The sequence below is a fragment of the Chamaea fasciata genome, unplaced genomic scaffold, assembly GCF_029207755.1.
Source record: "Chamaea fasciata isolate MVZ Bird 193981 ecotype frontalis unplaced genomic scaffold, bChaFas1.0.hap1 SCAF_2, whole genome shotgun sequence".
Lineage (NCBI taxonomy): Eukaryota > Metazoa > Chordata > Aves > Passeriformes > Sylviidae > Chamaea > Chamaea fasciata.
Genome location: NW_027094087.1, coordinates 47,350,823 through 47,362,922, shown reverse-complemented (window position 1 = coordinate 47,362,922; position 12,100 = coordinate 47,350,823). Strand labels below are relative to the sequence as shown.

At 44.8% G+C, this 12,100-nt stretch overlaps 1 protein-coding gene across 3 annotated transcripts in view; it reads right to left on the bottom strand.

Annotated features, from left to right (window-relative positions):
- Positions 1-12,100, bottom strand: part of MTUS2 (microtubule associated scaffold protein 2) — a 232,592-nt gene that overhangs the window by 888 nt on the left and 219,604 nt on the right. For all 3 annotated transcript variants that reach the window (XM_066175947.1, XM_066175949.1, XM_066175948.1), the window contains 5 exons: positions 9,052-9,157; positions 7,267-7,340; positions 5,860-5,958; positions 5,395-5,514; positions 2,940-3,037 (listed from right to left, as the gene is read on the bottom strand). In XM_066175947.1, coding sequence (XP_066032044.1) covers positions 2,940-3,037; positions 5,395-5,514; positions 5,860-5,958; positions 7,267-7,340; positions 9,052-9,157 — 497 coding nt within the window. The remainder of the gene's footprint in view (positions 1-2,939; positions 3,038-5,394; positions 5,515-5,859; positions 5,959-7,266; positions 7,341-9,051; positions 9,158-12,100) is intronic.

The following is a 12,100-nucleotide window of genomic DNA, read 5'->3' as shown; positions in this document are numbered from 1 at the left end:
GCCCAGATCACTGCTGAGTGAGAAAGTAATCTCCACAAGTCCCAGCTTTCCCCCAGTGTCTGATTCTGCTTCCAGATGCACCCCTGTCTTTGCTCTACACCTCTTTGAGGCACCTCAGCTGCCAAAGCTTAGGTGGGATGAGCCCCCAGCCTTTCTCCCTGGCCTTGTGGCACTTGTGGAGTGACAGAGTAAGTGCCAAGAGGGGTGGCAGCAGTTGCATCCATGATTTTTTCAACTCGCTGCTACAGTATGCGAAGGAAAAACAGTCTGACCTTGCCATGCTCTGAATTTCAGCTGATGCCCTGATGCAGGACACAGCTCAGCTTAAAGGCTTTCCCTCTACTCTCTAAAAGGTCATGAGGTTATGGGTCCTGCTCCAGCTCTTTCGTCCTTGGTCCCAAAATTGCCTCTATTCCTGACGGCATCCCTAGAGAAACTTCACCAGTAATGACCAGGGAGGTGTTCTCCCCAGAATGCCCAGTAACTTAATGGCTTTTTTTGAGCTGGGGCATGGAAATCTCCTATGGGCATAGAAGTCTCCTATGGGCACTACAGCCTTAGTGAGTCTGCACTCATTAGCCAGGTTTTGAAACAAATGGGACAGGGCAAGCAGACTGTGGGACCTGATAGAGGTGTGTTTTGGGCATGTGCTGACAACACCTATGTGCCAAAGGATGCGTGCAGAAGCACCAGGATTCTGCAGCCCCACTACACTTGGGCAAGAGCCAGCTCCTCATGTGATCAACCCGTGGCAGCTCTGGGCAGGCACCTAGCCTGATTTACTGGCAGTTTAGGATTTTATAGAAATGAAGAAGGAGGAACCCAACCTTCCCCTGGGTGGTTTCAGTGTTCAGCAGCAGCTGGGTGTGGATTTTGGATGCATACAAAAAATTCTGTACAACTGCTTTTCTGGGTATTGCCTGAGGGCTGTAGCTGATGTCATGGACTGCTGGTCCACTCACCAGAAGTCTGTAAGAGGGTGGGACTGGCATTTTTGATTTTGTTTAAAAGACATTTTTTAAGAATTTGCTTTTTTAGCCTCAATTCCTACAGAAATGTCGCTCAGGTAATCAAGAATACATCTCTTTCTTCTCCCAGTCCCCAAAAGTTCTGACCTGTGGAGCAGTGGCTAGCAGACCCACTTTTATCTCTTGGGGGTTGGCAACTATCATTCTTCAGACATCCCCAATCCAAAGGACCAAAAAAATGCTGGTTGATTTGGAGGGAGGATCTAAAATGCTAGGAGATCAGATGATCTGTTCAAGTGCTTGGGGAAGTCCTAGCAGGGGCTCTGTGTAGTTCCCACATCCAAAACTGGGTCATCATCTACCTGAAAGGCTCTTTCCCTTTGTACCTGCCCTTGTCCTTAATCGGAAATATCTCTGTGGTTCACCCCTCACACCCCAGTGCCTCTGGGACCCCCTCCTGATGGTGCTGCAGAGCCTGGCTTTGCTCTGTCTCCCCTCCCTCCCCTCACTGTTGCTGGGCTGCCACAGCCACTTGGGCACCCAGACTGCAAGCTGGCAGAAATAGCTCTAATCCAGGGCAGCTCCCTGAGCTCGTTCATGCTGCACTTCCCAGGCAGTGCCAGTACAACAGAAATCAGCAGTCAGAGTGGTTACTGCTGCCAGGAAAATGCATGCTTTAATAACTCCAGCTTTAAAGCCCTGGCTGTCCCTGGAGCTGCCCCACAGCTGTCCCCAAGGAGTTACTTGTTGAAAATTATTCTCCTTGAAGTTGACTTCCCAGGCTGACCTTGAATTCAGAATTTCTCCTAAAAGGCGTTTTTGAAAGCAGTACCTACACAGTTGCAGGCAACAAGCAAAGTGCTGCAGCTGGATGCCAGCAGGGAGTGGAGGAAGGGTGCTGTTCTCCCAGCCAGAGACAGGGAGCTGCAATGCAGAGATGCCAAGCACTGAACCAGGCACCCTGGCTGCTGTCAGGCGTGGAGAGAGACTGCCACTTCCAGGCCACAATTCATCTAGCCCAAAAGCAGGTGTCTCAAACACTCTGGTGAACCAGACCTTAAAAATACCCAGTTTTCTTCCCCCAGAACAGAAATGCTGTAGACACCCCCCTCAGACAGTGAGACGTGTACTACTAGGTGTTTACAATCAGGTGAGAGAAAACATAATCCTCACCCCGATCTGAATGTTAGTACAAACAATGCCGCCTTTTAAGAATATCTACATGGTGGAGACAATTTCAAAAGGCTGAGTCATTAAGAAATGAGGCATGAGAAAAACAAAACCTAAAATCAGAGATGAGACACTGACAGTTTAAAAAATTGGCTAAAAATTAAATTTTTGACCAGTGGCATCATTTCTGGATGCAATGACAGCTAGGTAGCTGCAGTGCTGGGACAAGACCAGCTCTAGTTTCTCCCTCTGGCACCCCTTCTCGCTGGCTCCAACTGTGGTCTCCAGCCTTACAGTATGATATAAACTCTCTGGGACAGGGACTGTCCTACCCTGGTCTTTACATGTCACCTAACAAGGAGCCTTGTCACCCTTGTCATATTGTGACAAGGTTGCAAAAAGGCAGTGCTGATGAAAAAACCTGTCAAAGGTTAATCCTGCCTGGATGACAATGGCATCATTAGGATGTTCTTCCCAAATTTTTCCCATTTCACATCCTCATTACCCACTGACTAACAGCTCTCAGGGCACTGATACTGTGATCAGAACCAGTGGCAAGCTTGTTCTCAGCAGCCTGTCAAAATCATGGAAATACATAGACAGATACATGCCCTTCCTTATGTTAAAGGAAGCAAACCCCAATATAAAAATATTTTTTTTAATAAAACAAGCAGAGCAGAATACAAATACATTTTCAGAAGGAAATAAGCTTTTCCCCTTCTGAAATAAGTGTCAGCCTTGGACAATTAAGACCTGGGGTCTCCTTTCAAGTTCAGACAGATTGCAAATACCAGCACAAACCTTGTTATGACAGTATTTTGCTCAATCCTGGCTCTGAGTTCTTCGTTCTGCTGTTGCAGCATGGTGATTTTTTCTTCCAGTTTTAAATTTTTTTCAACCTGCAGCAAAAGAAGATTTGTTAAATCTGAAGAACACTCAGCACTTGATGCAAGATAATTTGTTCTATATTAGTCTGTGGAGCAACTTCTAGAATTTGAGGATAGGTGGAGGTGGTTTTCTTGACTGCAACTGAGGCTTAAGAGATCTGACTCACACCATCACATCATACTGGTGAAGTACCTGGGGCCATCAGCAGAGCACTGAGCAGGGGCAGAGCTGAACCAGCCCTTACTTATAACGGAGGAGGAGGGTCTTAGTTTTGTTCAGCACAAATAGATGTTTTCTTCAGTGGTGCCCCCACAACTTTTGTCCCCCAAGGAGCCAGCGTTACCAGATATTGGAGAAAGTGCTGGTGTCACTTGAGGAGCACCCAGCACAGAAAGTTGCCCAGCACTGTGGTATGAGTGGTCAGTCTAGTGATGAAGGAGGAGTTCAAGATGGGATCATGCACATCTTCCAGACATTACAGTCTGACATCCAGCCTCCAGGATTATGATTCCTTAGTTATGGAGAGGAAAGAGTCACCCACCAGGGCAGATGATGCCCAGCAGTAGCCTTAAGAGTGCTGCTGCATTCTCATAAGGTGGGCTGGCCTCTGGAGACTCTTCTCACTACTGCTGATAATGTCGGCTTAAATGACAGGCTTAAACCAGACATTTAACTTTAAGCTGTAATTCATTGAAATTAATCCTATCCCAAGCCCAGGTAGCTTTTATTCAGCACAGTTCACGGGCAGAATTTGAGGACATCAGTAGCAGAGCATTAGAACATCAGTAAGCTGTTTACAGGCATGTTCCACAGCCTCAGGTGCCCTGTTTTCCCCAAGACTGGAATTTAACACACTTTATCACCTTAGTCCTTGGTTTTCCAGCAGTTCGAATTTTGCTGAATTCAACACTTTTGAAAGAAAACAAGATTGCACAGGGTAACCTTATCTCCGTGTGAGCTTGGTTATTGAATTTCCCAACCTTTTATAAAGAAGCAAAATAGTGTGACTGGGGATAGCAATAACTCACACTTAATGGTGGAAACATCAGTTTTTGGTTGTGTTTTCTGGTCTGTGCAGATAATTGTAAAGGCTACTCCTGAGTCTCAGATATTCTGGTCTGTCCCATTTTATTTTGTTACAGCAGCACATGGATTCTGGCCCTGTTTTGAAATGCTCTGAGAGAAGAATCACCATAATGGGCTCTCTCTCTGCTTTTTCAATAGTTTTCACAAGTAGCAGCCATGCCACCTTCATTTCCAGCCTCCCTTTCAGCTGCCAAGGAGCCAAGACTGTCCCTATGTTTGAAATGCCCTCTTGCTCCTTTGTGAGGCACCAGAGCATTTGGGGATGCTCTGTAGGTGTTCTGGCACTTACAAAGGTGTATCTTGAAATGGAAAGCTGTTGTGCCTTTGGGCCACAGCAGACCCAGTGTTTTACTGTGATAAAGGGCAGGAGCAGGACTGTGCACTTGTATGTGTTTAATGAGCAAAAGCAGCTAAATGACCAGGAATTATATAGGCTGTTTTTTGGGATTTTTTTTTTCCTAGTAATTCCAAATGCTGGCTTAGCTCCAAGAGTAGCACATTGGAAGGAGCAGAGATAACAAGCTTCAGTTGCAAAGAGGCACTTTTCTCTACATCCACTTACTAAAGCATCTGTTCAGCAAAATAATCATCAGTTCTCAAATTTCCCTGTAAATGGAAACAAATCTTGCTGAATGCTGTGCTGAACCAGCTGCCACAGCTCCCAGCTGAGGTATTGCCTCATCCTGTCACCACACTATTTTATTGTCACTGCAGGTTATGCTGTACAAAATGAATCCCCATTCCCACAAAAAATGTAATTGATGGTGAACTGGGGAGTTCTTCATTAGGGAATCCCACTAGCAAAGGATGAGAAAACAACATAGCCTGCAGAAAAGCATTACTGGAAGGCTGGAAAGACCTTTTCTAGAGCAAGCCTTGCTGGGGACTGCTTGCTGAGTATTGCTAATCCACACATGGCTCCCTAAATGCTTGCAGGAGGAGCAGCAAGACACACCATGGCTCAATCTTCCTCCATGTGCCCTCTGCAGCCCTAAAAGGCCACCTGACTCCTGTAGGGGCATATGGTGCAGGCTGGTGTACCCTGGATTACCACAAATTTCCCATTCCTCCATTCTTTCTCCACCTCTCACCTTGCTGTCTAACCTACCATGCTGAGCAGGTACTGTATGAAGAAGCAATCCAGATCAATGGATGTGAACCTCTTTGACTGTGTCTTGCCCCAACCTCATGTATGTGCTCACCTCTCTTAAGTTCATCTGCTGTAACCAAACTTTTCCTTTACCTCCGTAATGTCTCCTCTGTAGGAAAAATGACAACTCACCTGTTTTTCTAGCTCCATTATCATCTTCTCCTGTTGGTGAATATGGTGGTTCTTCATTTCCAGAACATGTTTTAAGCTCTTCAGATCTTTTTCTAAGTGTAGATACGGAGCTTGCACAATCTAGGAAATGTATCAGGGATTTGGATATGTCAGTCATACATACATCTTCAGCCATAAGAGAGAGATTCCTTAATGTAACCCTGTGGTTTAGGAGAATCAGTGGTGTGAAAATCTACCTGGACCTGGTCCTCTGCAGCCCCTTTGACCCCTGATATTGTCTCCTTGACACCCCTTTGGCTAAGATTTGTGTCTCTTCCTCAGAGCTCAATATCTGGGGTCTCAGCTGGGACCTGCCCACTGTCCCTGGAGTGATGATTCAATTGCTCTTCATTGAATCAGGTGATGCGTAATACTTAGAAATGTATCTTGACACAGTATCTTGATATAGTTAGAGTGGTCATCTACCTTCAGCTGTTCCTCAGTGTTTTTCTTCAGAGCCTCTTCAAACCGGTCTGCTTTGGCCTTAAGAGATTGATTCTGGAAGGTGAGGGTGTCTATCTGGTCCTGGGGGGGGAAACACACCAATTAGAACATCAACTGTGTTATCAGCCCACTTACTTTCACACAGGTCAGTCTGTACTGCCAAACTGCCAGGGAACTAAATAAGGCTTAGGCATTCCTGTAAGGTGATATTTTTTTATGTAAGGCCACTTGAACCTAGAATGGGGTATTTGATAAGCCTCAGGGAATCACAAAATCCCTGTAACACCTGTGGCTGATGCTGAATGTGGCTGATGCTACATCACTCCATCACCTCGTGCTGGATGAGTACAGACATGTCCTTCCTTGGAAGAGCTGGCATTTGTATCACATGCTTTTGTGTGGTCCTTTGAGTCCAAATGAGGCGGGAGATACCTGTTTCCTTCCCCTTTCTAACATGGTAACAAGCAATGATGAGTTAATGCTGTGGGATTTAAATTCTCATCATTTCATCTCAGGGCTATACATGGGAACAACATGTTATTTTAAGCAATCATATTTCTGTTACCATCAAAGGCATTTCTGTCTATACAACACTGGTAAAATCCACAGTTGCTGTGTACATGGTATTTTTATCTTTCACAGTTGTGATTTCTTGTCTGGAACATTACATCAGCCCTTATTACAAAACTGCTGACATGCCTCGAGCTGTTGCAGCAGTGCAACAATATCTGCTAGTCAGGGCATTTAAAAATTGTAATTAACCTCTGCCTGTGAAAACAAACAGGGCTTGCATTATTTGCTGTGGCATCTTTACTTTTTCACATATTTCCAAACTTAGCTTGTGTCACAAGGGCACAGGTCTGCCCTCCACTCCTTGTGATTTCTTCATCTAGGGAGTGAGAACAGCACAGAGTTTTTAGAAGGATTAGACGACTTTGACCTTGGTGTTATACAGTGGGATGTGGGAACTGCTATGTGCTGACCCTGGCCATCCACAGCCTGGCTGCACAGCAGGCCCAGCCCTGGGGCAACTCACATCAGGGACTGCACTGCCCTCCGGTGGGACTGGAGATGTGTCTGCAGTGTGGGACCGGCTTTCCCACATTCAGGCAGCAGGGAGGAGTTTAGAGCACAAACACAGGCACAGGGACAGGCAAGGAGAGGTCGTTGTTTCTGACCTCGGGGGGTGCCAGCTGGCAGGTACCATGCAGACAAGGTGATGCCCACAGCCACTGCAGGTGCCAGAGTTAGGACAGGTAGGGCAGCAGAAGTACCAGAGCTGGCAAGAGGCAACAGCCTGGTGTGCTGGCAGTGGGCAGCGTGTCCGGGGCTGCCCCATCAGCTGCTCCCCAGCACCATTACAGGGTGGGAAATAAAGGAACTGCTAACCTGGAGTGACAGACGCAACTTTTCAAAAGTCTCTTCTAGTTGTGCCTTTTCCAGTTTGTGAGCAGTATTCAGTTCTGGAGAAGTTACACAGACATGACATTAGTGAGCGAAGTCCAGCAAACCAGAGCCTGAGAGCACACATGTCGTGAGCCAAGCGCAATTTAGGATGCAGTTTTAGGACGTGGATATGGAATAGGAAACTGATAGCAATATGCTCTGTGACCTTAGGTAAATTGTTCTGAAAATCAGAATTTCCTGATCTTTCACTGTTTGCAGATACCTCTGTTTCTATGTGACCAGATTCTGATTTTACAGAACTGCTCAGAATTCTCAGCTCCCAGGCAGTCTGATCTGAAAAGGGTTAGTCTGACAATGGGCCATTTGCCAGTTCAGAGTGAGTATCCCTAGATAAAGGGACTTAAAATTGGATACATTTAAAACTTGAGTTGCAATTTCTTTGGGGGGATAGAGAGGAGGGCCATCACCTGAGATGCAAAAATACAAATGACTGTGCTTCTCCCCAGGCTGTGGCAGATGAGCTAAGTGGTGAGACAGATTACAGTGGTGAGACAGAGAAGACAAAAAAACTTGATTAAAGTTTTTTTCTGCTAGAATAACTCCCCCGGGCATACTAATAAGCAGAAGTTTAATAAACAAAGTGAAATAAAGTTCAATGGCTAAAGAAATTGACACTGTATTTTTGTGGTCCCCACCCCCAAGGCCATGGGTTCTGCCCTCTACCCCTGCTAAGCAGCCACAGTCACAGCAGCAATGATTCCATCGCTCCAGTGCAGCGGCTGCAGTGCCTTTTCAAGGCACAGGAGGGCATTTCAGACCCGCACCAGGAGCACAGACTTTTGCCACCAGACCCTTGATGAACCAAAACCAAATCTTAGCATCAGAAAATACCAAAAAAAATGGAGAGATGAGAATATCCTCAAGCAAAAATCAGTTTTTTACTTATTTATTTTCAAAATCGCATATGTTAATTTACAAATGCTATGCTAGATACCTTCTCTGCCCTTGAGAGAGGGGAATAGACTGTTCTCAGTTCACATTATGCTCTGGACCTTGTCTCTAATTGACACAATGCAGAGCTAAGCAATATGGCTTGGTCTGGGAAATGTGGGAAAACCTAATAGAGATATTTAAAATGTAGAAAAAAAAAATAGGGAGATTGTACAGATTGCTGTTAAATGTCAGCTAAAGCATGCACAAAAGCATTTGTTTAGACAATGATCTGGTAGGGAGGGAAGAGCTTTGTCTGCAGCATCAATCCTGTGGCCAAACAGCAACACAAAATAAACATAATGATGCTGAGGTACAGATTTCCATCAGTGAGAGGCTTTGGCCTGCTCAGCATGGCCAGACATTTGCTACTGGAAATAATGAGTCTTGTTTTTAGGAGTACTGTGGGTATTTAAGCACCTAAATTCAGAGATATCCCGAGAGCTCTATCCTCCTGCGCATCCGGGGATTAGGCTCTTGACAAAGCTTGTGTGCGAAGTGATGTGGAATTTGGATTCTATTTTCAGCAACACATAGAGAAAGCCTTATCTTTGACCCAGAGACCCCCCCCTCAGATAATCTCAGTTCAAAGTTAGATGCTGTAGACTGCAGACATCTCTCTCTCTGCCCCAGCATGAACCTGGTGGTCCACCCCACGTGAAAGCACCAACACAATTTTTCTGTGTAATCTGCTCTGAAGGAAGAAGCACAGTGTTACCACAGCATTAATTCCTGCTCTGGAACAGCTGTGTAGCTGTTGGGTTGTCTTTGGCTTACCTTGAATCTTGCATTCATTCTCATCCTGCAGTACTGTAATGGCCATTATGTGGTTATTTTCCAACTGGGATATTGCAGCTTCATGTACAGCTGTGAGATCTTCCACCTGTTCCAACAACAGTGAATGCAGACATGGACACATGGTTAGACAGGCTGTGGCACACTGTCAAGCCACTGCTGGAGAGCTCCAGTAGGCTGGAAACACCAAAGGGATCTACTGAATGTGACACTTCCAGCACCTCAGCCAGTTTTGCCATGTTGGTGCCTTGAGTGGTAGTGTGTAGGCACTGCTGATGGTATTTTTGTTCTTTTAACTTAATGGTGATGAAGAGGTACATAAGAAAGCAAAAGGTCCAAAAGCCCTTAGGTGGAGATGCTGTTTATTAAATGTTCAGAAGTCTCCACATTCCATTAATCTAAATTATAATAATGACCACACAGCCCATGGCCATCATGGGAGTGAGGAGTGCAGCTGCAAGAGGGCTGTGGGCAGCCTGTGTTCCAGAGCACCCTGTGGGTTTGGGACTCCTTTGGTACATTGTTTGTCACTAGACTTGGCTAAAGGCAAGGTGAGATCCCTAATGATTGTCTTTTGATATGAATCATTAAAGGAACTACAATAAGAATTCCTGATCAAGATTAACTCAGTGGTCCAGAGCGCTTTCTGAATGCAATGCTTTTCCGGGGTTTGTAACCACAGTGGTTTTATTCCCTACATTTAACACAATACTATCTGTGATATGTGGCAAGACAGAGGAACAAACTATTTTACATTTACAGTGAAACAGCTGTTCTGTTCATGGCTAAGTGACTTTACTCTAAACAGCTTTATTTGCTCACAGTTATGTAAATAACAGTAGAACTTTACTGCAGCTGAGTTTGCCTTGACTGGAATAAATGTTATTTCACTGCTTTTAGTTGTCAAACATATATATTAGGTAACCCTAATTCGGCTTCTGGTAGGTAACCCACCAGAAGGCAAATTTCCAACCATATTGGAGAAAACACGCTCTTACAATGAAAGGTGGGCATTTAACATGGAATTTAAAATTATCCAAACTGATTTTCATAATGATGTGGGACATAACTCAGCAGTGAAGAACTGTTTGCAAAATAATGGGGACTCAGCCTGCTGATGTATTGCATGACAGAGCTGAGAGAGGTGGGGGGCAGATGACTCAAAGAGCTCCTAACGGGGCAAGGACTATCATCAGGCTTTTCCCAGAGTACAGTGTCCTTGTATGTGATGTGTGTAAGCTGAAGCCTCATGAGCATTGCCATGTTCTTTACTTTGCCCTTGCTGAAGCCTTTATTTGTACCCTAATTGCTTCTCGACTGAACAGCACCCCATTAGAGTGATTATGCTCAATGCCAACACCCTCAGAAGGTGAAGGGGTCTCCCCTTGTTGCCACCATCCTTGGCAAGTTATTTATCTATAAAGCAAATTAAATATGTCCCAAACTATCTACAGGAATTTTCCTGCCTTCTGTGTGTTTCATAGCCACATCCCAAATGACTCTCTCTAATCTTCCAGTGTGACGTCCTGTCTGCAGTTTTTCATGGCAGATAGTCAACTTGGCACTGGGAAGCAGCTCTCTTGGATGCTAATAATTTACTCTGTGGGCTTGATCACCTCACTTAACAAAAGTCATGTTTATTTCTGGCTATGAAAAGTACCTCAGGTGGGATTTTTAAGGCTTAATAAAATAAAATCAAGAGAAGCTCTAGTGGGAGAAGTTCGGTAAGCTGCTGGACAAAAGAGCTTGAGCTGAGCACCTCAAGTGAGAAACACTGGCAAGACAGATCACAGCTTTTACTTTGCAAATTCTGCCTTTAGCTGCAAGAAGATGTGAGGATGCACTGGCATGCAAGATCATTTTGTGAGGAGTTTGGCTCTCATGCCCTGCTACCCCCTCAGAGACAGCTGAACCTCCAAAACCTGACACAAGAACTGTGTCTCCAAACAAATAACAGCTATCTGGTAATGAACTAAGTGGTGACTGAAGCAACACAGCATGGAAGGTTAAGCGGTAACTGGAAACCATGAAAGTGGGATGAGTATCCTCCAAATTAGATTTATCGACACAGAAATACATGCAGATCCGTGGTCAGAAGGATTTTGCTATTGTTACTGCCTTCAAGAATGCAAATTCAAATCCCCCTCATGCAGATAGGCAGCTCAAGGACAAGGCTTTTCTCAAGACAGTGGAAGAGCTCCATTTCCTTGACCAAGAAACCTTGGTGAGCAGCTTTCCTGCATGGCCCGTCAGCCTCCACTCATCCAAGAGCACTCAGCACAGGATGGGTGTACAGCAGAGTAGGAATTCAATGGAAAAACCTGCTAAAACTCATCATGCTAACTGAACTATGAATTGAAAATGTGGGCTAAAACTCTAGAGATACTAGGGTCACTGCTGCACTTTCAAAGAGATGGAGAGGAATGTTTGTGTTATTTTCAGTAATCAGGGAACACAGAGCTCTGGAGCAAACTAAGAACTATTTGCCCCAAAGAGGGAAAGATGTGTTTTCACTGCTCCTCTGTGATGATGAATAGAGTCACAACAGATGAAAACACGAGAAAAATAAGCACACTTCTAGTCAAGTCCTACAATGACCTGTATCACCCTTTCTTGCACTGATCAGCTTGAGAGGAGAAGAACCAACATCTGTTCTTGTCCTGAGAGCTTGCAGAAACACTTCAAAGAGTAGCAGAGCTAAGCTATAAGCTATTTCAGCAAAGAATTAACAAATTCCTTCACAAATGCTGATGTTGGGTGATCCAGGAGAGGTAAGCCTTTGCAGCTAGAGCAAACATCTTCCACCAGGCAGACTAACACACTGACACTGTGAAAGGAAAAAAAATTGTCAAGGCTTTTGGGAACACAACCCCTCCTTCATATCAGAAAGAAAAGCAGATATTTTGAAGGGCATTGCAAGAAAACCAACTTGCATAAACTGAAATGGGAACAAAAAGACATGGCTCAGCATAGGTTCTAACCGTTTACAGAGAAATTTTTTGAAAAATCTGATTTAGAACATGAAACATTT